Below are 27,646 nucleotides of genomic sequence, written 5' to 3'. Positions count from 1 at the left end.
CTAAGGCCGAGAGGGGCAGGGACTCATCCAAGGTCACGCAGCCAGCCCGGCTCCGGGGGACCGATTCCCCGAGCCCCGCCTGGATGCCGCGAGCCGCTAAGGCGGGGTGGCGACGCGGGGAGCCTGCGCCCCGGGTCGCGGGGGCGGGGTGGGGGCGGGGAGCCGGCCCAGCCCAGGAGCCGGGCTGCGGCGAGGACCCGGCGGGGTGGGGCTGCCGTTTGCAGAGCGTCCGGCAGGGGTCTGCCCGCCGCCGGCCCGGCCCCTCCTCCAAGCAGCCGCCGCAGCCCGAGGTAATCTCGGCCCCGCGCTAGGGGCGCGCGGGGCGGGGGCCGTGTGGGGGGACAGCTGCGGCTCCGCGGAGGGGAGAGGGACGGACCCCGGGCTGCGGGAGGTGGCGCCGCTGGGCTGGGCTCCCGGGAATGCCCTCCGGGGCCGCCGTGTGGGGTGGGGCCGTCCGGCCCTGCAACTCGAGCTGCTGCCCCTGGTTAAAAATACCCCCTGTCCCGTCCTCCCCCTCCGCTCCCCCGCGCTGCCCTTGCGTCCGGGCCCCAGCCCTCCCGACCCTGACAGGCGCTGGCGCCTCCCCGGGAACGACTCTGCCTTTGACTAATTTGTCCTCTCGCGGAGTTGGCCCGGCGTCTGCGGAGGAGGGCCAGGGAAATACCGTGAATTAGAGAGATCGTCGGAGAAGGTGCCCGGAGAGAAGGGAGGGCGGAGAGGAAGCAGGGTGGAAGCCCAAGGAGGAGGAGGAGGAGAAGGGAGGGGCGGAGGAGGGCGGGGAGGAGCGCTCTTCCTGGTTGGGCCCTGTCCTCAGCTGCCACCCAGGAAACCAGCGCAGGGACCGCAGCGACCCCCCAACACTCCTCCCCCAGGTAAGGAGAATGAGGCCGGCCCTGTGTTCCCCCAGCTTGGCCTGGATCCCGGCTGCGGGGCTGCCTTCCCCCCGGGCTCTCTGAGTGCCTGAGACGGGGCGGGAGCTCGGGAACCGCAAGGCTCCGGAGCCCGCCCCAGGCTGCGTTCCTCACTGTCTCCAGGGGCTGGGCTGGGGGCGGGCGGGAGGGGAAAGGTCTGAGGCCGAGCAGCCCTGATCCTTCAACCCGTCTCAGGAGCCTGGGGAGGGGGACCCCGGACTGGAGTTCTCAGCCCCCAAGCCTGGGAAAGGGGCCAGTGCCTAGGAGCTTGGCTAGTCTGGGGAGAGGGGCATTCAAAGAGGACTTGCCTCGGGGTCTCCCACCTTCCTGGTTCCTGGTGCTATTATCCTGGGCCCCGCCCTTCCCCACCTGACTGGCTGACCGCAGGCCTGCAGACCCGGGACAATGGGAGTCTGGGAACAGAAAGGTGGTAGCATTGGGTGGGGGTAGGGAGATGGTGGCCAGCGCACCTGGGGGATGGGAAACCCCCTCTCGTGGATTCTGGGAGCAGAGAGGTATGGCTGCCACCCCTAATTTAGTGAGGAGTTGGGGAAACAACAGGCTTGGGGAGAAAGGATGGCAGCGGGCCAGAGAGCAGTGTTAGCAGATAGGAGCCCCAGCTCTAGTCCTAGGAAGGCCTGGGTTCTGAGCGGGCCCCCTCTGTCCCACAGGATGGCTGAGGAGTTTATCACTCCGGTGTACTGCACCGGGGTGTCTGCCCAAGTGCAGAAGCAGCGGGCCAAGGAGCTGGGCCTGGGCCGCCATGAAAACGCCATCAAGTACCTGGGCCAGGATTACGAACAGCTGCGGGTTCACTGCCTGCAACGCGGGGCCCTCTTCCGTGACGAGGCTTTCCCCCCGGTGCCCCAGAGCCTGGGCTTCAAGGAGCTGGGCCCCAACTCCTCCAAAACCTATGGCATCAAATGGAAGCGTCCCACGGTGAGAGGGGCCACCCTGGGTAGGATTCAGTTCACCCCCTTCCTGGGTGAGGAGTGGGAATAGAATGCCAGGTCCCGAGAGTGGGGTCTGGGATGGCTGGGTTCCAGTTTCTAGGAGGGGCTGGCCCAGAGACAGGACTCTGGGTCTCTTGCAGGAGCTGTTTTCAAACCCCCAGTTCATCGTGGATGGAGCCACCCGCACAGACATCTGCCAGGGCGCACTGGGTAGGCCCTGGGGGCTTTTGAGTGTTTTTTTCTATGGTAGTTCCCTGTGCCCATTCCTTCCTGCTCTACCTCAGCCTCTCCCTCCTGCAAGCCCGAGCAGGCTCTGGCTCTCAGTGCTGGGGCTGGTTTGCCCAGATTCCTGGGTCTTTTCTGTAAGTTGAGGGGCACCCTGCCCGGGGAGTCCCAGGTTCTCCCCAGTATGGCACTCACTGGGCGAAGATGGGTAGAGTAGACCTGACGTGGATCCTTCCCATCCCAGGGGACTGTTGGCTCCTGGCTGCCATCGCCTCCCTTACCCTCAATGACACCCTCCTGCACCGAGTAGTTCCACATGGCCAAAGCTTCCAGGATGGCTACACTGGCATCTTCCATTTCCAGGTGAGGAGCCCCATGTGCACCTTGGACAAGGGTGGGGGGAGGGTCGGTGAGGGGGAGAGGGGTAGCAGGCACTGGAGATGGGCGAGGGGACCCTGAAGTTAGGGTGGCTCAGGGCCACACCTTGTGGGGCCAGCCCCCTGCCCCCAAAAGTATTTGACCTCTTGATTCCATCTCAGATCTGTCATGTGTGAGAATCTGCCATGTGTGAAACGATTGGACAGGTATTTCAGCTGGCAGTTTTCCTGGCTGGTTGGGCACACTGGAGAAAAAAAAGTGCTTAGAAGAGGAGAAAATTCTCTGGGTTATGTCCTGTGGGACAAACCTTTTCCTCCTCAGGGTCTCAGTTTCCCTGAGAAATAGTGTTCCACTGGGGAAAATCGGCCATCACCTGTGGTCATCTACACCCTTGGCCTCAGTCTCCCCCTGACCCCCTCACCCCAACTTCTCCTGCACTCTAGCAGTCTCCAGCCACTGAGAAAGCCCTGTAGAAAAGAAAGACTCGGGATACAGTTTATTTAAACCAGCTTTTCCTGATGCTCTTTGCGCACAGGGCCCATTTTTCAAATCACACTTATGAATTCTCAGTAGGCTCGTTTTGGGGAAGAGACATGGCCAGCAACCCTGGATGAGAACCTCTGGCGCCGGTGTCCTCTCCTGCCGTCTAGTCAGGGAGTCATCCTCACCCGCCTTGGCGCATATGGCTTGACTTGTGGGACCCACAGTGCGGGGCGAACTACTGTGGCCAAGTGCAGCACCGGCTGGCGCTGATCCGCAGGGGCGTGGCCTCGCTGCCCTTTCCCCACCCCCTCCTCTCACTCCTCCAATCCGCTCCTCCGCAGCCTCTGATTGGCCCGTTTACTTCCTCCACACCCAGTGCTGTGGGTGCACCTCCTCCTTTTTGCCCCATTGTTTTGCACACTCATGGCCCCCCCGTGCTGTAGCAGAGTCACTTTTGGCCTGGGATGGAGGGAAGTCCTCCCCCCACTGGGAAACTTGCTTTTCAAGGCATCTTTGAAGCAAGCCCGCGATTGTGGGAATCCTGTCCACCTTGTGGTTGAAGGATCTTGGTCCCGTATTTTCATTCCACACCTAATTTACCTAGGTATCCCCACCCTCTACACACACACACACACGCACACTCTCTCTCTCTCTCTCTCTCTCTCTCTGATGGGGAAGGGGAAAGGCTGGGATCATGGTAGGTCCCAGCAGAGCCAAGGTCCAAGGGCTTTGCAACATCTCTGTACCTGAAGAGGCACCTTGGTCTGTTTCAAAAATATCAGCAATGCTGCCTTATAAGCGTTACCTGCCTAATCTTGTTTAGTTTTCCCATTAGGAAGGCATTACTGTTCCCTTTTGTGGAGAGGGAAACAGGCTCAGAGAGGACGACTTGCTCAGATCCTGTATCTAGGATGCATGGCCTAGAATCAGGTATCTAGTGAGTGGCAGAGCTGCTGAGGCCTGACCTCAGACCTGAGGGATCTCAAAGCAGGGATTCACCATGCCCCTCCACCCCCAGCTGTGGCAGTTTGGTGAGTGGGTGGACGTGGTGGTGGATGACCTCCTGCCCACCAAGGATGGGAAGCTGGTGTTCGTGCACTCTGCCCAAGGCAATGAGTTCTGGAGCGCCCTGCTGGAGAAGGCCTACGCCAAGTGAGTGGGGGCCCAGGGACAGCTCCAAGCCACCCCTGGGGTGGGGGGTCCTTCTTGGTGCAGAGTGCTGACCTGGGCTGCCCCCAGGGTGAACGGCAGCTACGAGGCCCTCTCAGGAGGCAGCACCTCTGAGGGCTTTGAGGACTTCACCGGCGGAGTCACTGAGTGGTACGAGCTGCGGAAGGCACCCAGCGACCTCTACAACATCATCCTCAAGGCCCTGGAGCGTGGCTCCCTGCTGGGCTGCTCCATCGATGTGAGTGCCTCCCCTATCCTGGGACCTGAGTCTCCTAGCGATTCCTTGTCTCTACTCAGCCCAGCCTCAGACTTGCCGTGGGCTTGGCTCCAGACCCTGTCCTTCACCTCACACCATCCCCGATCCTCACCCAGCCTCGCTTATCACCTCAGTCCTGTCCTCCACCTCCATGCCTGGCTTCCTCCTGGTCCCCAAAACCTCAGACCTCAGCATGTTTTCTGACTTCATTCCCTCTTTCCTGTCATCTGAGGCCATGCCCTTCCACTGTCCAGTTCACAGCCTGACCTCAGCTCCTCCTGAGTCCCAGCTCCCGTGGGCCCCATGCTCCCCATTCGTTCTTTCAGTTGCTCTTCTGTTCCCTGACTCATCTTCAGACCTCCCTCCTCCTTGATCTTGGCCTCCACCCCCACCATCACTGCATTCTCCGCTCTAACCCTGCCGCCACGCTCTTTCCCAGTCTGACCTGACTCTATTCTCTGCTCACCCCTCTTCTCCGCCTCCCTGAGTCCCTCCACATGAGGTCCTCTGAGGACCTCATGGCTCCTGGGTGAGGGGAGAGGCTTTGCATGGCTATATGTTTGTGTTCACGCATGTTTGCCCAGGGTCTGGCCAGCTCTGGCCAAAAGCAGTGTCAGTGGGGTGCACAGGCCACCTCACCAGCAGTAACATTGGTGAAGTAGCCAGCAGCCCCCCTTCCAGGGACTGAGATGGGGTCAGGGGTCCTGCCTATCACTCCCAGTAACTGTGGGTGTATGCAAGGGAAAGCCAAGACTCGGGGCTCATCTCCTGAATGGGGGTGGGGACAACAGCTGCAGCCTGTGTCTTTCTGCAGATCTCCAGCATTCTGGACATGGAGGCTGTTACCTTCAAGAAGCTGGTGAAGGGCCATGCCTACTCTGTGACCGGGGCCAAGCAGGTACTGCCCCAGGTGGAGGTCTTCCCCGAAGGGTGGTTCCAGCCTCCTTGCCTCTCTGGCCTGTGGCCAAGGCTGTGGGAGAGGCTGACTCTCCCCATGACCTCCAGCAGCACCTTTCCTATCTCCCGGGGACTCTCACCCAAAGATGGTTATCTTGTCCCACCCTGATTTACTGTACTTTGTGTGTACAGCTGCCTCTCTCAGCAGTTTATGCCCAGACAGGCTTCTCAGCTGCGCTTCCAATGGTGGGTGCTGGGTGGTGAGCTGGGCTCTGTAAGGATGAAGTGGCGGGAAGGGGTGTTAAGGTGTGTGCCAGAAGCAGGTGCTGACAAGAGCTCTGGGGAACAGGTGAACTACCAGGGCCAGATGGTGAACCTGATCCGGATGCGGAACCCCTGGGGCGAGGTGGAGTGGACGGGAGCCTGGAGTGACGGGTAAGGGGCCATGGATGCTGGCCGGGGAGGCCTGGGAAGACCGTTCAGTGCCACTGGCATTTTTGCTGGGGTCTCTGCCAGCCCACAGTGGACTCAGGCTTGAACAGAGGGGCCCATCTGCATGTGACTGGGTCTGCGGACTGCCCTGGCAGAGCTCAGGCTGTGCATGCGGGTGGCTGTGCCCGCCTACGAGCATCCTCGGGGCGTCTGACCTGGCCCTCATAAGATAACCCCGGGGACTGGGGTCTCTGGATTTGACCTTGTGGAGGCCTCCTGACCCGGGCCAGGGAAGGACAGGCCCCAGGGATAGAGGCTGGGCAGGTCAGTGGCCACCAGCCCCTGGCAGTGCCCTTTCCCTGCAGCTCCTCAGAGTGGAATGGTGTGGACCCTTACATGCGGGAGCAGCTCCGGATCAAGATGGAGGATGGGGAGTTCTGGTGAGCAGCCCCCTCCTCAGTCTGAGTGGGCACCCCAGCTCCCAACCCACCCCCAAACCCAGCTGTGCCATGTCTCTTGATGCCCGGACTGGGCACCCTGTTTCACTCTCACCTTGACCCCCCAGGATGTCATTCCGAGACTTCATGCGTGAATTCACCCGCCTGGAGATCTGCAACCTGACGCCCGACGCGCTCAAGAGCCAGAGGTTCCGCAACTGGAACACGACCCTGTACGAGGGTACCTGGCGGCGGGGCAGCACCGCGGGGGGCTGCCGCAACTACCCAGGTGAACTGGACAAGACATGTCTTCTCTCTGAGCCTCAGTTTCCTCACCTGTAGGATAGGGGTAGTTGTACTGGTTTTGCAGGTTTGCTTTGAGGATGAAAGTGTGTAAATTCCCAAGAGCCACCTTTGACTGCCTTGCTGGAGCCTGAGCTCAGGTTGCTGACAGAGGAGACCTCATTGCTGTCCGGCCACCTCCTGTCACTCCTCATTCCGGACCTTCCTCCTGGCCCACTGTCTCCTTCCTTGGTCCTTCTGTCACCTTTCCCTGGGGTCCATGGGTATCCTTCCTCTCCCACCCTGCCTTCTCTTCTTAACAGGTTAGCATCCTCATCCTTCCCAGGTTGGAGTCAGCATTTTAATGCTGTCCCTGCAAACACTCGAGTTTCTTGGCTCCTGGCTCCCTCTATTCCTCTTACCTGGCACAACCATAATCCTAGTTGGACCCTCTCCACCAGCTCCAGAACCGCTGACCAGACCTGGAGAGAAATCACACACTTAGGGCAGTATTTCCCCTGTAAATTCACAGCCGCAGACCTCAGATATGCACTTTGTATGGGCCCAGCAATTCCACTACTGGTTAGTATGTTCCTAGTCTCTCCTCAGACCTGCCTCCACTGTCACTGTCGTCCGATTTCACAGGACACCCCTTCATAGTCCCACCTCCAAGTCCCCCAGCCTGTCTGGACCTGTGCCGGTCGTTGCTGCCTTCCTGCCTGCGACAGTGGCAGAACTGTTCCCGCTCAGGGGCACCCCCGCCCCCCACCTCTGTTCTAGACCCCGTTCTCCCTCTGGCTCCTTCACCTGTCGCCTCGCGCTCTGGGTCACAAGGGAAAATTGCCTGCCTCCGAACAGTTGCCTGTCTCTGGAACCCACTTCCCCGCTCATTTCTCTGCTCCCCTTCAAAGTGAAGTTTCTCAAGATGGCCACCCTCCCCATTTGCTTCCTCAGTTCCAGTTCAGTGCTTAACCCGCGTCAGTCCACCTTGCGTCCCCACCATGCTGCTGCAGCTGCTCCTTGTCCGCTTTGCTTTTGCCAAATCCACCACTGCTGTTCTCTTCTCATGTCCTGCCTCCTCCAGCAGTTCTCAGCCTGGCTCCCAGCCCTCTGTGTTCAAGCATTCTTCTCCCTCGCAGGAAGCTAATCTCAGTTCTTCCCCAAACAGATGACCACTGTTTTCTGTACCATTTACTGAGAAGTCTGTCCCTTCCCTGCAGGTCCAGCCCTGTCATACAGTTCCCACGTATGTGGGTCTGTTTCTGAGCTGCCTTTCCGCCCCTCGGCCTATCCCTTTGCTACTCGTGCATTGCTTTAGTAGCTATAGATTTATAAGTCCTGGGGATTTGCTGTGGTCCAGTGGTTAAGACTCTGCTTCCAGTGTAGGGGGTACAGGTTCGATTCCTGGTGGTGGAACTAAGAATTATAAAGCCTGCAGTTGGGCAGGATGAATTCCTTCTTCAAGAGTCTTTTAGCTCCTCTTGCTCTTTGTTTCTGGCTTTCTTTTTTTGGTTTTATCTGTGTGCGTTTTAGGATCAGTTTACCAAGTCCTACAAAAAGCCCTTTTGAGATTTTAATTTGGAATTGCATAGACTATATAGACCAATTTGGGGAGAATTGACATCTTTCCAATTTAAATGACATCTGCCAGGTCATTGCTGATACTGTAGCATGCAGCTGACCTTTTAAGTTTATTCTACATCTGGCAAGCTTGTTAAACTGTAATGAATTTTACTCATTTTTCTGTATTCATTTTGGTTTTCTAACTGACAGTATAGCATCTGCCAATAATGATAAATTTGTTTCTTTTCCAATGCTTATAACTTTTGTTACATATTCATTCTTGTTTAATGTGCTGGCCAGGCTTGCTGCATGCCCACTAGCACTCACTATCTTCTGGTCTTACCCTTCTCTCAAAGGAAAAGTTTTTACTATTAAACATTGGCTGTATAGATTTCATCACTAAAAACTTTTCTACTCTAGGTTTTTTTGTGTGTGTGTATGCACCTTTTATGAGAGTAATGAAACTTAATGTTATGAAATAACTTTCTTATTAGAATTAGCTGTTTTAAATTACCTGTTAAAACAATAAGTTACATTGATCACTTTTCTCATATTAAATTAACCTTACATTCCTGAGATAAAACAACAGAGTAATGATATACATTTTTTATACAATAATTTTACATCCACATTCATGATGAGGTTTACCAATAGTTTTCTTTTCTCATACTTACTTTATCTAGTTTTGATATGGGTGCTATATTTGGCCAGCAAAGTGAACTGGGAAGTGGCCTGTCTTTTTCTGTTTTTTTCTGGAAGAGTTTGCATAACGTGAGGATGGTTTCTTGCTTGAATGTTTGGTGGAACTGGTCTAGAAAACTACCAGGCCTGCTCTTTTATTTATGTGAAGATTAACTTTTGATATTGAGTATCTTTTATGGTCATTGAATTTTTCAGATCTTCTGCTTCCTCTTGAAACTATTTTGAGGAGTTTTATTTTCTAGGAGTTTATCCTTTGCATCTTGTTTTCTCAATTATTAACATGAAGTTATCCTTAATATACTATACCTCATCTGTAATGATAACATCTCTTTCATTCATTGTCTCTTTTGTCTTTATTAATCCTGTGAGGAGTTTTTCAATATAAGTCTTTAAAATAAAATGATTTTTTACTTTATTCTTTATAGTATTTTTTTTCCATATTATGACTCTTTCTTGCTTGTTATTTCATTCATCTGCTTTCTTTGGATTTATTTTTAGAATTTATTTTATGACATTTTTTTCCTTCCAGTTTTATTGTGATATATTGACATTCAGCATTGTATAAGATGTACAGCATAATGATTTGATTTACATATATCATAAAATGATGGCCACAATAAGTTTAGTGAATATCCATCATATCAGATAGATATAATATTAAAGAAATAGAAAAAAAGTGTATTTTTTCCTTATGATGAAAACTCTTAGGCTCTTAGAACGTACTCTCTTGGCAACTTTCATATCTAACATACAGCAGTGCTATATTTATCATGTTATACATTGTATCCCTAGTATTTATTCATTTTATAACTGGAAATGTGTACCTTTTGACCACCTTCATCCAATTCTCTCTGCCTCTACCCCTCGCCACTGATTACCACAAATGTGATCTCCTATGAGTTTCTTTCTCCCATTCAGTAGGCAGCCTTTTCATTTTGTTGGTAGTTTTCTTTGCTGTGCAGAAACTTTTCAATTTGATGTAGTCCTGTTTGTTTATTTTTGCTTTTGTTTCCCTTGCCTGAGGAGATAGATCCAGAATAATATTACTAAGACCGATGTCAAAGAATGTATTGCCTATGGCTTCTTCTAGAAGTTGTATAGTTTCAGGTCTTACATTTAAATCTTTATTCCATTTTGAGTTTATTTTTGAATATGGTGTGAGAAAATAGTTGAGTTTTGTTTTTTTTGCATGTAGCTCTTCAGATTTTCTAACATCATTTATTGAAGAGGCTGTCTTTTCCTCATTGTGTATTCTTGACTCCTTTGTCATAGATTAATTGCCCATATAAGTGTGGGTTCATTTCTTGGCTCTCTGTTCTGTTCCATTGATTTGTGTGTCTGTTTTTATACCAGTACCATCTTGTTTGTTTGTTTAAAGAATCCAAATAAATCCTTTATTCTTATTAGCAGTTTTCTATATTTTTTTAGTTGACAATTCATGGTGTCCAAAGTGGGATACAAAGCAACCTGTGCATACTGTTTTGATTACTGTAGCTTTGTAGTATAGCTTGAAGTAAGAAAGTGTGCTACCTCCAGTTTTGTTCTTCTTTCTTATTATTGTTTTGGCTATTCAAGATCTTTGTGTTTCCATACAAATCTTAGAATTATTTGTTCTAGTCCGGTGAAAAACACCATTAGTATTTTAATAGGGGTTGCATTGATCTGTAGATTGTCTTGGGTACTATGGTCATTTTAACAGTATTAATTCTTCCAGCCCATGAGCATGGTACAGCTTTCCATTTGTTTGTGTCCTCTTTAATTTCTTTCATCGGTGTCTTGCAGTTTTCCAAGAACAGGTCTTTTACCTTCTTACTCAGATTTATTCCTAGGTGTTTTATTCTTTTTGATACAATTATAATTTTATGACTTCTTAAATTAGATGCTTACTTCATTAATTTTTTTCTGTGTGTACCTTTGAGTTATACAATTTTGATATGTAATGTTTTTAAGAATTGTAATATAATTTGCATTCTATAAAATTTACACTTTTAATGGGTACAATTCAGTGGTTTTTAATATAGTCACAATGCTGTATAATCATCACCATTACCTAACTCCAGAACATTTTCACTACCTGCAAAAGAAATCTTATATCCATTAGTAGTCATTCCCTAACCCTCTCATTCACCAACCCCTGGTAACCACTAATTTAATTTTGTCTTTATAGATTTGCTGTTCTGGACATTTCATAAAAATGGAATCATGCAATATGTGGCCTTTTGTGCCTAGCTTTTTCCCCTTAGCATTATGTTTTCAAAGGTCATCCATGTTGCAGCATGATCAATACTTCATTTCATTTTTAAGGTTGAATAATATTCCATGACATGGATATACCACATTTTGCTTATTCATTCTTCAGTTGATGAATTATTTTCAGTTTGGGGCTATTGTGAGTAAGCTGCTCTGAATACTTACGTACATGTGCTTGTATGAGCATATGTTCTCTTAGGTCTACAAGTAGGAGTGAAATTTTTAGGTTGTATGGTAACTCCATGTTTACCTTTTTGAGAAACTGTGATCTGTTTTCCAAAGTGGCAGCACTGTTTTACCTTCCTCCTATCAATGCATGAGGGTTCCAATTTCTCCACATCCTTGTTTTTTTTTTCCACATCCTTGTTAACACTTATTGTCCACCTTTTTTATGATAGCCATCCTGGCTGGTATAAAATGGTATCACATTGCAGTTTTAATATGCATTTACATAGTGACTAATAATGTTTAGTATATTTTCATGTATTTATTGGCCATTTGTATATCTTTTCTGGGATGTCTATTCAAATTGTTTGCCCATTTTTAGATTGGGTGTTTGTCTTCTCACATATTCTTCATATATGTATTTATATATTCTGGATGTGAGCTTTATGAGGTAGATGGTTTGTATGTATTCTCTCCCATTCTGTTGGATGTCTTTTCATTTTCTTGATAGTGTTTTTGAAGCACCAAAGTTTTAATTTTGACGATGTCCAATCTTCTATTTTTTCTTTTATTGCTCATGCTTTTGGTGTCATAGCTAAGAATCCATTGCCAAATCCAAGGTCATTTATCTTTGCATTTTCTTCTAAGAGCATTATGATTTTAGCTCTTATATTTAGGTTGTTGATCCATTTTGAGTTAGTTTTTGTTTATGGTGTGGGATAGGATAGGTGCCCAATTTAGTTCTGATTATGGAAATCCAGCTGTCCTAGGATCTGTTGAAAAGACTGTTCTTTACACATTGAATGATCTTGGCACCCAGTGGTCAAAAATCATTTGGCTATTTATGTAGGGATTTACTTTTTTGGTCTCTCAGTTCTATTCTTTTAGTCTATATGTCTGTTTATTCTTATTCCAATACCACATTATTTTGATTATTTTAGCTTTGTAGTTAGTTTTGAAATCAGGGGATATGAGTCTTCCAACTTTGCTCTTTTTCAAGATTATTTTAGCTTCTGAGCCCCTTAAAATTCCATATAAATTTGAGGATCTGCTTTTCACTTCTGTGGGAATTTTGATAAGGATTGCATTGAATCTGCAGATTACTTTGAGTATTATTGACATCTTAATAATATTAGGTCTTCCAACCCATGAACATATCTTTTGACTTTTCTATGTCTTTTTTAATTTGTTTCAGCAAAGTTTTGTAATTTTAAGTGTATAAGTCTTTCAACTCCTTGGTGAAATTTATTCCTAGGTATTTTATAGTTTTGGATGCTGTTATAAAGACATTGTTTTCTTAATTTCCTCTTTGGATTTCTTTTCATTGTTGGTGTATAGGAACACAACTGTTTTTTGTGTCCTGATGTAATCTACAGCTTCACTGAATTTGTTATTCATTCTAATATTCTAATTTTTCAGGTTTTTCCATACAAGATCATGTCATTTGCAAGTAGAGATAGTTTTTTTCTTCATTTTTAATTTGGTTACTTTTTCTTTTTCTTGACTAATTGATCTAGCTAGAACTTGCAGTACAATGTTGAATAATAGTGGTGTAAGTAGGCATCTTGTTCCTGATCTTGAAGAGGAAGCTTTCATTTTTTTCCACCACTGAATTTATTACTTAAATGCTCTTAAATGCTCTTTTTCTTATTGAGGAAGTTCTCTTTTATTGCTAAATTTATGTATATTTTTGTCATGAATTTGTGTTGGATTTTCTAAAGTACCTTTTCTGTCTCAGTTGAGATGGTCGTGTATTTTTTTCCCCCTTTGTCCTATTAATGTGATGTATTACACTGGTTGATTTTCTTATATTGAACTGTTCTTGCATTCTTGGGATAAATCTTATTTCATAGCATGTAATCTTTTTAATAAACTGTTGGATTTGGTTTGCTGGTATTTGTTGAGGATTTTTATATTGTTATTCATGAGTGATACTGGTCTGTAATTTTCTTTTCTTATGATGTTTTTATCTGCTTTGGTGTCAAGGTAATGCTGCCCCATAGAATAAGTTTATCTCAAAGAAATAGTAATGTAAATGAGAAATCACATACAATAGTAATTAAAACACTGTGTACCTATATTAAAAAAGAACTCAAAACAATAACCTGATTTTCTGTCTTAAAGAACTAGTAAATGGGCAAACTAAACCCAAGGCAAGCAGAAGAGCCAAATAAATGAAATAAGAAACAATAGAGAAAAATCACTGAAGCCAACTGTTGGCTGGCCCTGTGCAGCGGAAATGTGGCATCCTAACCACTAGATTGCCAGGGAGTTCTCTATTTTATTGTTGATCTTTAATTTAATTTCCTTGCAGTCAGAAAATATGATCTATATAAGATCATAACTTTGAAATAAACAGAAGCTGGTACAATGGCCCAGCATGAATAGTCACATGTTCTTAAAAAGACTGGCTAACACTTTCATGTTGTATACTGTATGCTGAGCACTTCTGTAAATATTTAAAATATAATCTACTTAACTTTCACACTGACCCTATGAGGGATGTACTATATTATCACTGTTTTACAGATGAAGCAAGTGAGGCACAGAGAAATTAAGTAGTTTACCAAAGTCACTAATAAGTGGCTAAGATGGGATTTAACCCTATCTGGAGTCTATTCTCTTGACAGGTCTATTCTCTTGACTGTTCTCTGAATGTTAGAGGGACTCTTCTACAATTGTTCATTGTATCAAACTTACTGATTATTTTGTCTGCTTAATCTATCAATTACTGGAAGAGGGATAATAAAAATCTCACATCATCCTGTTGGCTTTGCCAATTTCTCCCTTTATTTCTGTCAATTATTTTTCTTTACATATATTGAGCTATGATTTTAGGTGTATCAAGTTTAAAATTGTTTTAAGTTCCTAGTGAATTAAACTTTTTTTTATTTTCTAGTGCCCGCCTTCATCTTAAGAATTCTTTTTACTTTGAAGTCTGTTTCAGTCTGTGTGACTATGCTATTCCAGTTTTCTGTTGATTACTGTTTTCATGGTATGTCTTATTATACTGTTTGATGTCTGATCTTTCTATAGCTCAGTGTTTTAGTTATTTCTTATAAATAGCACATGACCATTTTTTAATAGTCAGATTTGGAAAACATTGTCCTTTGATTGGAAAATTTAATCTATTTACATTCATAGTATTACTGATATATTTGTATTTATTTCAGCAGACTTACTGTGCATTTTCAGTTATCTCTCCTGCTGTGCCTTCTTTTGGAGTGAGTTTTTTTCTTTTCTATCTGCTAGTTTTTCCCTCTATAAGTTTGGAAGATATAAGAGCATGCTTAATAAGTTCCAAAGTTAGTTGATCGGTATCTTTACCCTCTACCTGAACAGTATAGTATAAAGACCTGAAAGTGTTTGAGCTGGATCACACCCTTTCTTTGTTCAGTATGCTATCTTTAGCTAGTATTTTCGGAGAAGGCAACGGTGACCCACTCCAGTACTCTTGCCTGGAAAATTCCATGTACGGAGGAGCCTGGAAGGCTGCAGTCCATGGGGTCGCGAAGAGTCGGACACGACTGAGTGACTTCACTTTCACTTTTCACTTTCATGCATTGGAGAAGGAAATGGCAACCCACTCCAGTGTTCTTGCCTGGAGAATCCCAGGGACGGGGGAGCCTGGTGGGCTGCCGTCTATGGGGTTGCACAGAGTCGGACACGACTGAAGCAACTTAGCAGCAGCAGCAGCAGCAGCTAGTATTTTAATCCTTATCTATTTCCTGCCTGTCCTAAAGTAAGCACCATCATCACCCCAATTATTTGATATAATCCATGTTTGTTTGAGTACCCACGTAATATTAGTATTTTTGCTCACCATACTCAGACCTTTCACCTGAGATCTTTTTCTGTCTGTATGCAATACATCCTTCTGAATTTCTTTTAGTGAGGGTCTTTGGTAATAAATTTTCTCAGAACTTGTGTAAAATGCCTTTATGATGTGCTCATTCTTGATGATTCTCTGGATGGTGAATCTTGAATTGACATTACTTTCACCTCCGGAGATGCTTTCACTCTGCTGCCACTGTTGCTGTATGAGTCTGGAATCTGTTCGTCTACCATGTCTTCTGAAATGTTTGTCTTTCCTCTTTCAAGATTTTTTTTTTAATATTCTACAATTAGACAATGATGTGTTGAGTTGGGGATTCTGTTTTGAATTTCTTGAGCTCCCTGTATATGAAGATTGATGTCTTTCAGCAATTCTAGAAAATTCTTAGCCGTGCTCTTTTAGAATACCATTTTCCTAGTCTCTTTATTTTCTGCTTTGAGAATGCCAACCAAATGTAAGCTAGACCTCCTTAGTCAATCCTCTAGCTCTCTTAACATCTCTTAAATGGTCCTTCTCTGAATCTCCCTAGATTGCATTCTGGGTAGTTTCTTTAGATCCATTCTCAATTCACTTGAATTTTCTTTTTTGCAGTTGGTTAATCTTTCCAACAAATACTTAATTTCACTTGAAAAATTTATTTCTGGAAGTGTTAATGGCTTTTTGTCTAATCTGTTCATTCTTGCTCATATATTCCAGCTTCTCATTTATTTCTTCAAACATAGTAAGCTTAGTCTTTCATAGTCCATGTCTGATAATTTCAGTATCTGAAGTCTTGGCAAGGTGTTTTTCATCCATCATGGCTGGTCAGTCTCAGCCATCATGAGGTTTGTTCACTGTGGCTGCTTGTTCTCAACCTTGTGAGGTTTTTGGCTTATTTGACCTAGAAGTATATCTGTGGGAGTTCTTTGAGTTCTTGAATGAAGTTAAGTTCCTCGAGTGTTTCTGCCAGTTACCTGGGATACTCCAAAGCCATGACTCTTAAAAATAAATTCTCTCCGTAAGTTTTTTTTTTTTTTTTACCTCACAGGCAGCATGACTTAAAACTGCAAGCTCATGAGAAGGCTGCTTATGGTTGTAAATTCTCAGAGAACGCTTTCCTTCCTCCCAGTGGTTTTATTTTCTTTCACACTTCCGCTGCTGGCATTCCTCACAGAGCTTCCAGTTTTATTGCTGGGATCTCCTGTTGGCCTTTGTCTCCTGCCCTTGCGCCCAGGCAGGACTCAAGGTCTCTATGAGTCCACAGAAGTCCTGTGGCATTATTTACCTTTCATGGCTCCCAGTTTCCATTTATTAAAAATAGCTTTATTGAGATAAAATTCACATACCATATATTTCACCCATTTTACAGTGTAAAATCCAGTGTGGCCCTCACTGTATTCATAGAGTTGTGTGCCCATTATCACATCAATTGTAGAACATTTTCATTACCCCCCAGAGAAACCCTACATACCCCTGGCTGTTACTCCCAAGTCACTTCTCCCCCTTATTTCTATCCTACCACTAATCTACTTTCTGTCTCATTAGAATTTGCTTGTTCCAGAGAATAATTTCATATGAATGAAATTATACAACATGTGATCCTTTGTGACTGGCTTCTTTCACTTAGCATAATGTCTTCGATGTTCATCCATGTGATATAGCATGTGTAATTGTCCCATTGACTAATCTGACTTGCTCGCGCTTTGCCTCTCCTTCTGGAATGTGAGCTCCTGAGGGCAGGGACTTTCTGTGTCCCCACTGCACACGTCACTTGGCACGTGGTGGACACAGTGATATTTGTTGAATGGACACATGGAGGAGGGAAGGCTTGGTGGGGGGCTGCTCTCCTCCGCCTCTCCTCTGATCCCTGCCTCCCTACCTCCTGCAGCCACTTTCTGGGTGAACCCTCAGTTCAAGATCCGGCTGGAGGAGACAGATGACCCGGACCACGACAACTACGGGGGTCGCGAGTCAGGCTGCAGCTTCCTGCTCGCCCTCATGCAGAAGCACCGCCGTCGGGAGCGCCGATTCGGCCGCGACATGGAGACCATAGGCTTCGCTGTCTACGAGGTGAGTGGGCGAGTGGGCGGATGCGCGGAACGTGGCAGAGAAAGGGCCTCCCGGTGAGCTCCTCCAGGGGGCTCCGGAGGACTTGGTGACACCTGCCAATCCTGGGACAGCTGGGGCCAGTCACAGCCCTGAGGTGCACAGTCCTAGACCTGATCTCGGGGAGGCGCCTGCTGAGGCCCTCCACCAGGACTAGGGCAGCCAGGGGCCTAAAATTCTTCCCAGGAGGCAGATAGTGGGTGAGGAAAATGTTTAGCCAGGAGAGGGGAAGATCCTGACGTTCTCCCTATCCTCAGAGGCCAGCAGGCTGCTCTTGGGCAAAGCTCTGGCTTAGCAGATGCCTGGGAGACAGACCGCCCGGCTCAATTTCAGAAAGAAGTGGGCAAGTGTTCTGCCCTGGAGGAGCAGTGAGCTCCTCATCTGGGAAGTATGTAAACAGATGCTGGCCATGGAGGGCCCGGCTATATACTCTGTATTCGTGACAGACAGACAGACAGGATCTCCCTGGTGGGGGTAAAGGACAGTCTCGGCCTCTGCCCAGGCCCACAGCCCTCGACAGCAGATTGGTGTGGATCTCTGATGTCCCTGGGCTGGAGGACTTTGCAGTTGGCCCCGCAGGGGGCAGTCCTGGAGACTCTGGTTCAGAGCCGAGGTGCAGGGCATTCCAGGGACCAAGAGGGCCCCGCCTGGGCCTCCCTCCTGGGGTCCCTCTCTGGCGTGAAAACAGGTCTGAGGCAACAGTAGCGCCAGGCCCATCCCTAACCCTCCTGGTCTCCTCATCCTGTCCTTTTCATCTGAAGAACTCGGGGCCCCTGTGTGGCACACAGCACCGCCCCTGCCCCTGAGCCAAGCATGTATCTCTGCTGCTGCTGCTAAGTCGCTTCAGTCGTGTCCGACTCTCTGCGACCCCATAGACGGCAGCCCACCAGGCTCCCCCGTCCCTGGGATTCTCCAGGCAAGAACACTGGAGTGGGTTGCCATTTCCTTCTCTAATGCGTTAAAGTGAAGTCGCTCAGTCGTGTCTGACTCTCAGTGACTCCATGGACTGCAGCCTACCAGGCTCCTCCGTCCATGGGATTTTCCAGGCAAGAGTACTGGAGTGGGGTGCCATTGCCTTCTTCATGCGTGTATCTCTCACTCTCCTCATTTCTCCGGCAGGTCCCTCCGGAGGTAGGTGTGGCCCCTGACTCACCTGGATTTACACACCCTTGAACACACGTGGCCTGATGGTGCCCAGAGGGAGCAGGACAGCAGCACGCCTGCCCATAGAGAGCTAAGACGTCACCTCCTTTGGGGGCTCACACAGTGCCCCCACCCCCCTGACCGCTATTCAGTGGGCAGAGCAAACACTGTCCTCCTGCATGTCAGAGCAGGGAACAAGTAAGGAGGCTGGATTTGAACCTTGACCCTCAGAGCCCTGCCTGAACCGCACCCACGAGGCTCTTCCTGTCTGACTCTACACTGAGGACATCTGGGACGCTGGTTGGGAACAGGGTAGTAGGTGGGCTGAGTGTTCTGTACCCTTGAGCAAGTTGCTTAAGCTCTAAGACTCATGGGCTCCCATGAGCATAAGTGAGGTGCCTTGTGTAGAGGGCCCTGTAGTGTCTTATATGAGAAGCTCCTGGTAAGGATGATAAGAAAGTTATTTCATGGTGTCATCAGTCAGTTCAGTCGCTCAGTCATGTCCGACTCTTTGCGACCCCATGGACTGCGGCATGCCAGGCTTCCCTCTCTATCACCAGCTCCTGGAGCTTGCTCAGATTCATGTCCATTGAGTCGGTGATGCCATCCAACCATCTCATCCTCTGTCGTCTCCTTCTCCTCCTGCCTTCAATCTTTCCCAGCATCAGGGTCTTTTCCAATGAGTCAGTTCTTCGCATCAGGTGGCCAAAGTATTGGAGCTTCAGCTTCAGCATCAGTCCTTCCAATGAATATTCAGGACTGATTTCCTTTAGGATGGACTGGTTGGATCTCCTTGCAGTCCAAGGGACTCTCAAGAGTCTTCTCCAACACCACAGTTCAAAAGCATCAATTCTTCAGCACTCAGCTTTCTTTATGGTCCAACTATCACATCCATACATGACCACTGGAAAAACTATAGCTTTGACTAGACAGGCCTTTGTTGGCAAGTAATGTCTCTGCTTTTTTAATATGCTGTCTAGGTGTGTCATAGCTTTTCTTCCAAGGAGCAAGCGTCTTTTAATTTCATGGCTGCAGTCACCATCTGCGGTTTTGGAGCCCAAGAAAACAGTCTGTCACAGTTTCCATTGTTTTCCCATCTATTTGCCATGAAGTGATGGGACCGGATGCCATGATCTTAGTGTTTTGAAAGTTGAGTTTTAAGCCAGCTTTTTCACTCTCATCAAGAGGCTCTTTAGTTCCTCTTTGCTTTCTGTCATTAGGGTGTTGTCATCTGCATATCTGAGTTTGTTGATATTTCTCCCGGCAATCTTGATTCCAACTTGTGCATCATTCATCTCAGCATTTCTCATGATGTACTCTGCATATAAGTTAAATAAGCAGGGTGACAATATACAGCCTTGATGTACTCCTTTCCCAATTTTGTACCAGTCCATTGTTCCAGGTCTGGTTCTAACTGTTGCTTCTTGACCTGCATACAGATTTCTCAGGAGGCTGGTACGGTGGTCTGGTATTCCCATCTCTTGAAGAATTTTTCACAATTTGTTGTGATCCACACAGTCAAAGGCTTTGGCATAGTCAATAAAGCAGATGTTTTTCTGGAATTCTCTTGCTTTTTCTATAATCCTACAGATGTTGGCAATTTGATCTCTGGTTGTTCTGCCTTTTCTAAATCCAGCTTGAACATCTGGAAGTTCTCAGTTCACATACTGTTGAAACCTAGCTTGGAGAATTTTGAGCATTACTTTCTAGCATGTGAGATGAGTACAACTGTGTAGTAGTTTGAACATTTTTTGGCATTGCCTTTTTTTGGGATTGAAATGAAAACTGACCTTTTCCATTTCTGTGGCCACTGCTGAGTTTTCCAAATTTGCTAGCATATTGAATGCAGCACTTTCACAGCATCATCTTTTAGGATTTGAAATAACTCAACTGGAATTCCATTACCTCCACTAGCTTTGTTCATAGTGATGCTTCCTAAGGCCCACTTGACTTCGCATTCCAGGATGTCTGGCTCTAGGTGAGTGATCACACCATCGTGGTTATCTGGGTCATTAAGATCTTTTTTGTATAGTTCTTCTGTGTATTCTTGCCACCTCTTCTTAATATCTTCTGCTTCTGTTAGGTCCATACCATTTCTGTCCTTTACTGTGTCCATCTTTGCATAAAATGTTCCCTTGGTGTCTCTGATTTTCTTAGAGAGATCTCTAGTCTTTCCCATTCTGTTATTTTCCTCTATTTCTTTGCACTGATCACTGAGGAAGGCTTTCTTATCTCTTCTTGCTCTTCTTTGGAACTCTGCATTCAAATGGATATATCTTTCCTTTTCTCCTTTGCCTTTCATTTCTCTTCTTAGCTATTTGTAAGGCCTCCTCAGACAACCACTTTGCCTTTTTGCATTTCTTTTTCTTGGGGTTGGTTTTGATCACTGCCTCCTGTACAATGTCACGAACCTCTGTCCATAGTTCTTCAGGCAGTCTGTCTATCAGATCTAATCCCTTGAATCTATCTGTCACTTCCACTGTATAATCGTAAGGGATTTGATTTAGGTCATACCTGAATGGTCTAGTGGTTTCCCTTAGTGTCTGCATTCACCCTCGTGTTGTCTCCTCCCCTCCCCCTTGTGCAGTAGGCAGGGCTCTTACACCCATTTTACAGATGAGGAAACAAGCAATGTGACTAGTCAGGGTTGGGCCGCCTGCGGGTGACTGAACCGTGACCTAGCTGTTGGGTCCCTTGGCCAGAACCTGGAGCCTGAGGTCTGGGGGCAACTCCTAAGGGTGGGCTGAGCTGCAGCCCCCACTTCCTCCTTCCCTCCCATCAGCTGGTGGGCCAGCCGGCTGTGCACCTGAAGAGGGACTTCTTCCTGGCCAACGCCTCCCGGGCCCGGTCCGAGCAGTTCATCAACCTTCGGGAGGTCAGCACCCGCTTCCGCCTCCCGCCCGGGGAGTACGTGGTGGTGCCCTCCACCTTCGAGCCAAACAAGGAGGGAGACTTTGTGCTGCGTTTCTTCTCAGAGAAGAGCGCAGGGACCCAGTGAGTAGAAAGCCCCTCCCCTGTCTCCCCCTTTCCTCCCTGCTTGCTCCCCTCCCACCACGCCCTCGCTGCCCCAACTCTGGCTGACTGGCCCCTCTGTCTCCCCACCCTCTGCAGAGAGCTGGACGACCAGGTCCAGGCCAATCTCCCCGACGAGGTACGTGCCCTGCCCCCACCCTGGGTGCATGATAGGGACCCGGGTGTCCTGTGTCTTGGTCTCCAGCCGGCAGGGCAGAGCCCCTCCTGACAGGAGCCATACACATCCCTCACTTGCCAAGCACTTTGCAGTTTGCAAAGGACTTTGTGATAGTAATGGCGCAGGGCCCCTGGGTTCTTGCTCTCTGCAGGGTCTGTGCTAAGCTGTTTGCCTGGGTCACCTGGTTTCCTCCATAACAACCGTGTCAGGGTGCTGTCACCATCTCTCCTCTCAGAGGGAAACTCAGGTTCAGAGAGGTCAAGGAATTTACCCAAGGTCGCCCAGCAGGGATCCAGGCTCACCCCTCATCATTGAGCTGAACTTCCACTTGCACATTTAGACCACAAGAGTTCTAGACAGGGATAGAGTAGGGGCTGGGTTCCCATTTTACAGATGAGGAGAGTGAGGCTCCGAAGTGAAGTGACAGCTAGCTGATGAGTGCTCCCAGCCCCGCCTGCCACTGCTGGCCATGCAGAGGCCGGGCTGGGGCTCCCCTGACCTGCTCTCCCCGCCTTCTCCCTCCAGCAAGTGCTCTCAGAAGAGGAGATTGATGAGAACTTCAAGTCCCTCTTCAGACAATTGGCAGGGGAGGTAGGCTGGGCCTGTGGCGGGTGTTTTGGGGCACTGAGGGGTTTCCCCAGGGCAGGTGTCATCCTCCCTCTCCCCCCAGGACCTGGAGATCAGCGTCAGGGAGCTGCGAACCATCCTCAACAGGATCATCAGCAAACGTGAGCGTCCCCTGGCGGCTGCTCTCCACCACCCCCCCACTCCCCCACCCCCCCCACCCCGTTCCTCCAAACTCCAGGATCTAGCCTTCTCCTCCCACCCTGGGCTGAACCCAACCTCTCGATCTTCGAGGGCTGGCATCCTCCACTGCCTTTTGGAGCCCTGCTCACCCCCCTTTTTCCTCCTAAGCTCCTCTTGCCTCTTGCTGGACCCCATTCTCTGTGCCTGAGCTCTGGGCCCTGGTGTAATTAGGAGCTTAGCTGGGGAGTGGGCCAGTGGTTAAGAATCCACCTTTGATCCCTGACCAAGAGGCAACAAAGCCCTTGCACCACAACTGGAGAGTCCATGTGCCGCAAGGAAGATGCTGCATGCGGCAGCTAAGACCTGATGCAGCCAAATAAATAAATAGATGGATATTTAAAAAAAGAAGCAGCTTAGTCAGTTGATGGCACCTTAGGGCCAGTGTGCCAGCCCCCTTCCTCCCAGAAGGCAGGCGACAGGTGACTGCCTTCACACCCCAATGTGTACAACTGAAGGCAGCTGCCTTTCAGCCTTCCCTTTGCCCCCGCCTCTGACCTCTGTCCATGCTTAGCCCAGAACCCCTCTCTCTTGCTCTTCTCACCCTTCAGGACCTGCGGCAACCCCTAGCCCTGCCGTGACCACCTATGCTGCATGTTTCTACTGCATTTCCTTCACTTCTGTTTGGCACTGCTCCTTTTTCCTCAGAATCCCAGGGATGGGGGAGTCTGGTGGGCTGCAGTCTATGGGGTCACATGGAGTCGGACACGACTGAAGCGACTTAGCAGCAGCAGCAGCAGTTTTTACTCACATCTGGGCCTGTGGTGTTGACGTGGCTGTTGACGTGGCTGTTGGGTCAGCGGCTTGATTACTAGAATACTTTAAACTCCTTTTTCTGATGATAAAAACAATCCTACATACCTCCTCAGCTAGATTTTAGATACCAGGGGACAGGAATGGTGCCTCCCTGCCCCTTGTCCCACCCAGTGCGCCCAGCACGGGGCAGGCTGGGGACGCTGGCCGGGTTGAGGTGTTGAGACTGGTCTTTCTTGCAGACAAAGACCTGCGGACCACGGGCTTCAGCTTGGAGTCCTGCCGCAGCATGGTCAACCTCATGGATGTATCCTCCTGAGCAGGGCCTGGGGTTGGAATGTCGGCGTGGGAAGGGCTGTGGGTGACCCGTCCCAGGAGCAGCACAGGGAAAGGGACAGGTGTGGACGGGCCAGTTCCTTCCTGGTATCCTCCCCTTGCCTGGGGGGGGAAACTGAGGCGCAGGGCTATGTCAAGTGACGGGGGAGGGCCTCGTCCACAGGTGACCTTAAGTCTGGCACTCGGTGAACGCCCCTTCCAGCCTACCCCGTTTCAGGCCTGGCCTTGGGCGGCTCCTGCAGCTTCTCCCCTCCCTCGGGTTTCTCTCCATGGCCAGTCTCCCCTCCCCTCGGTGCTCAGTACTGGCTCACCCGGTGTCTGGTTTAAGCTGTGGAGTTTTCTTCTTAACGGCCGCCCAGCGCGACGGCAATGGCAAACTGGGCCTGGTGGAGTTCAACATCCTATGGAACCGGATCCGGAATTACCTGGTAGGTGGTTCCTGCCGGCAGCACCCTCCCCTCTTCTGCGACCTCAGTCACAGCGGACAGCGGGCCCCCAGTTCCCAGACCTGCTATGTGTTCCCAAGCCCTCACCCTGGCTTCTGCCTTTCTGAGCCCACGTGTCCCAGCGGCTCACCCCCTCTCCCCTCACCCTCGTTAACCCTCCACGCTGGGCAGATGGGAAGGGCTGGATGCTTGCCGAGCCCTCACCCTCTGCCCCCCACCCCAGTCCATCTTCCGGAAGTTTGACCTGGACAAGTCAGGCAGCATGAGTGCCTACGAGATGCGGATGGCCATTGAGTTTGCAGGTGAGGCCTGAGGGTGGGCAGGACCTGTGGAGCCCCCAGGGAGATGGCCCCGGGTCGCTTCCCTGACAGCTCCCAGGGCAGTGGCCCACCTACTGGGCCTTGTGGGGGGCGGGCAGGGGTGTTGATGGCAATGATGGTGAAGTAATAACAGCCATCTACTCCCTTTTTCTCCTGGTGATTGTTATCAGCATTTCCTTTTGTCCTCACTGCAGCCTGCTGAGGATAGGGTCTTTTATTATCCCACTGAGTAGAGAGAAAAGTGCCTGCTCAGAGAAGGGAAGTGCCTGGCCTGGGGCCACACAGCCAGGGAGAAGAGCAGCCGGCCTCCAGGGGCTCCAGTGGGAGCCGGGCAGGGCTCACCCTCACAGTCCCACTTCAGGATGATGCCAGGGCTTTGCGAGCAGATGAAACTGGCCCTGATGGCCAGCTCCTGGGTGGGGCATTCTGGGTCCTCAAGCTTTCTCTGGGCCAGCACTTGCCCAGGACCCCCCCGCCCCCACCAGGGGCTCACCTCACCCACCTTCCGTCCCCCTTCCTGCACCTCTCGGTGCCTCACCTGCTCTCCTGGGCCAGGCTTCAAGCTCAACAAGAAGCTGTACGAGCTCATTATCACCCGCTACTCGGAGCCCGACCTGGCTGTGGACTTTGACAACTTTGTGTGCTGCCTAGTGCGGCTGGAGACCATGTTCCGTGAGTGTCCCTGTGGGCTCCCCCTTCTAACGAGGGTCTTGGGGAGTGGAGTTGGGGGTCCACACAGGCTGAGTGCCAGGAGATGAGGAGTTGGGAGGGAACTCTGGAGGGGGCTCTCGGGCAGCAGGGGGAGGTGCTCCCCGGCTATGAGGGTACGAGGGTTTGGGGTGCCGTGGGGAGGTGGAGGGTGAGGTGGGAGGTGGGGCCAGCCCTTGAACTTGTGTCTCACCAAGTCCTCATCCCACCTCATCGTTTCTTGAACACACAGGGTTTTTCAAAACTCTAGACACGGATCTGGATGGAGTGGTGACCTTTGACTTGTTTAAGGTGGGGCTCTCCTCTGGTCGTGTGGGGGAAGGCGCTCAGGGGCAGTGGGTTTTTCTCACCACCATGCGGCTCCCCCTCCGCCGGGGCTGGAGCCTGCAACCTCAGAGTCAGCCCTGAGGCTGGCCACCTGCATCCTGCAAGGACACAGCAAGGATCTCTGGTTTCTAAGGGTGGCGGCAGGAAGGCCCGGGCCCCTGGAGGCCTGCACAGGAGCCAGCAGCCTGGGCTCCCAGGGGTAGAGGAGGGAAGAGTGGCCCCCTCCTCAGGAGGGTCCCTCTCCCTCCTGCCCTTGACAAGGGGAGGAGACAGCAGCTCCTGAGCCATGGAGCTGGGAGGCTGGACTTGGGGCTGCTACCCTGGCTGACCGCTCTCTATGCCCTCTCTGCCTGCAGTGGTTACAGCTGACCATGTTTGCATGAGGCGGGGGCTCGGGCCCCCTTGCTGCACTCCTCTGTCCTCCTCGTGCGCCAAGCCATGCCTTCCTGCGATGCCACACCAGGCCACATAGCTGAAAGTGCCTTCCTTGGAGCAGGAGGCGGCCTCAACCTCCTGTCCCCTCACCTCTCAGCCGGCGCGGTTCATTTGCTCTGGGCAGAGCCGTGGGGCCCTCCCTGCCTCCCCCGGGCGCACATGGACTCCACTAGCCCCTCCGATTGCCAGATCAGGAAGGCAGCTTTCGCTAGTTCCTGCCTCAGGATGGGGCTCCCCAGGGAGCTGGGGGCCCCAGGCCTCCCACATCCTGATGTGTCCTCTCTCCTCCCCTCACAGGCCACCCATCTGCCCCCTCCCCCACCTGCACACTTTATAACCACTAGCTCTGCAACAGTCTGCAGTCTAGACCTGTGGAGCCCCCTCCCAGCTGGGGCCCCCACCCCAGGCCTGGGAACGCCTGTTTGTTCTTGTGCGGAAGCCAATGCTCCCCTCTGCCCCATGACTGCCCCCAGCCTGTCCACGCCAGCTGACCAGGAGCAGCCTAGCCTGGGGGGTGGTCAGGCCTTCCCTCCCTCCCTTCCTCCCACTCTCCTTTTTTATATTGGTGATTTTAAAGGGGACTCTGTGGGGACTGATGTACCAGTTACAGGGGTACCAGAGGCACCTGGGCATGGGGTGAGAGGGGTCTCAGATTTACATGCGGAGAAACTCCGAACAATAAAGGAAAAGGCCCCACTTGTGTCTCTGGAGTATGTTTCTGCCTAAACCTGCTGGCCCACAAGGGCACCTTGTCCTGCAGGCCTGCTCAGGGCCTCACACCCACCCCTGCCCTGCCCTCTGTCTCCTTCCCCATTGCCCCAGTGGCTGGCACCTCTGCTGGAGTCCTGGGCATCTGGCGTGGGCAGGGGGGGCGATGGGGCCACACTGCTGAGGTCCCACGTGGCCCTGCTGGTCCTCCATGCTCCCCTCCTCTAAGCCCTGACCCCTTCCTTCCCTGCACGTTCTGCAGGGAACGTGAGGCTCTGGCTGAGACCCAAATACCTACTTAACACCAGCCTGACCCCCAGGAAGCTCCCCAGAGCACAGAGCCTCCTAGAGGTCTTCTTGAGGCTGGGGCAGGGGAGTTGCCCCTGTGACCCAGACACCTGTGGTTTATATAAGCTGTTCCGGTTCTTCTGGGATCCGGGCTGTTCTTACCAGAGATAAGAGTAATCAACTCAACCAGTAATAAGGTTGAGTTGGGGGTAGAGGAGGGGCTGGGACCAGTGCCTCGAGGGGAGAACCGCAAACTAGGGCAGCATTTGCAGGGCAGAAACTGATGGGGCCAGGTGGGGGGTGGGGACTGCCATTGGCCCCGGGAGCCCCAGGTGGAGCCTCGAGTGGCAGACGGGGCCTGGAATCTGCATTTTGCCTTTGGGACCCCCTGGGCCAGTCTGCTGGGTCTCATCAGTAAGGGGAGTGGCCCGTCATTTCCTGGGCGCTAGGGCTGGTTTGTGAGAGGGGGCAGATGGAGGGCCCCACCCTCTTAGTTCTCTGTAGTGGGTTTCCTTTGATGAGAGGCTGGGACACTGGGTGCCCATGCGTGAAGGCCCTGCCCCCTCACCCACCCCCAGCCTGAGGGTGCCTGGGGCGGAGGCAGGGAGAGCACGCCTTCCTCTTGGTTGCCCAATTTAGGCATTTTTAAAGGACTTTTTTCCGAGTATCTCCTGTGCAGCCCCTGACTTCCAGGAAAATGGGGGAGAGGCAAGCAGCAGTAATTGTTGGCATCCCACCATGTGACCTCCAAGCTGTCAAGGCTCTGGCCTCAGGGGAGACCAGTGACAGGCCTGGGTCCCATGTGCTGAGGCTGTAATTGGGCTCCAGAGAAAAGGAGAGGGTGATGATGGTTCTGCATTTACTGCTGGGGTCCCCACATGAGGGCCTTGGGCAGGGGGCTGTGAGGCGGCCTCCTGGGACCCCTTGCTTTTCTAACCCAGGAGGTGAGAGATTAGGAGAAACGAGGAGAAAGGGCCTGGCAGCAGGGGAGCCTGCACACGTGGGGATGCCCCGGGCCTCCTGTGAGGTGTAACCGGACCCCTGTGAGTTCCGGACACGGGCATCTGCGGTCCTAAACCTGGCCTGTTCCTCCACCTCCCAGGGCCCCGTCCCAGCCCCTTTACTTAAGGCCCCACACCTGGGCCTCAGATAAGGCCTGGGGCC

The 27,646-nt window shown here is 50.4% G+C and overlaps 1 protein-coding gene across 6 annotated transcripts; it reads left to right on the top strand.

Moving 5' to 3' along the window:
* Positions 1-202: 202 nt before the first annotated feature.
* Positions 203-26,182, top strand: CAPN1 (calpain 1). 6 transcript variants are annotated; one of them, XM_081532451.1, is made up of 22 exons: positions 203-290; positions 1,583-1,850; positions 2,005-2,074; positions 2,334-2,452; positions 3,969-4,102; positions 4,190-4,358; positions 5,191-5,274; positions 5,623-5,708; positions 6,071-6,145; positions 6,271-6,431; positions 16,807-16,988; positions 18,144-18,155; positions 20,950-21,161; positions 21,279-21,318; positions 21,883-21,948; positions 22,028-22,085; positions 23,157-23,221; positions 23,610-23,678; positions 23,920-23,998; positions 24,572-24,688; positions 24,957-25,015; positions 25,408-26,182. In XM_081532451.1, exons 2-22 carry the CDS (start codon positions 1,584-1,586, stop codon positions 25,432-25,434), a joined length of 2,151 nt encoding a protein of 716 aa, XP_081388577.1. In that variant the 5' UTR covers positions 203-290; position 1,583; the 3' UTR covers positions 25,435-26,182. The 6 variants fall into 6 exon arrangements, with proteins under 6 accessions (XP_081388577.1, XP_081388580.1, XP_081388576.1 ...); XM_081532454.1 differs by having other exon boundaries at positions 203-872; XM_081532450.1 differs by lacking the exon at positions 18,144-18,155 and having other exon boundaries at positions 16,807-17,000.
* The last annotated feature ends 1,464 nt before the right edge of the window (positions 26,183-27,646 follow it).

The sequence above is a fragment of the Giraffa tippelskirchi genome, chromosome 10 (genome assembly GCF_054371585.1).
Source record: "Giraffa tippelskirchi isolate mGirTip1 chromosome 10, T2T-mGirTip1v1.2.pri, whole genome shotgun sequence".
NCBI lineage: Eukaryota > Metazoa > Chordata > Mammalia > Artiodactyla > Giraffidae > Giraffa > Giraffa tippelskirchi.
This window is presented reverse-complemented; position numbering and strand designations above follow the sequence as displayed.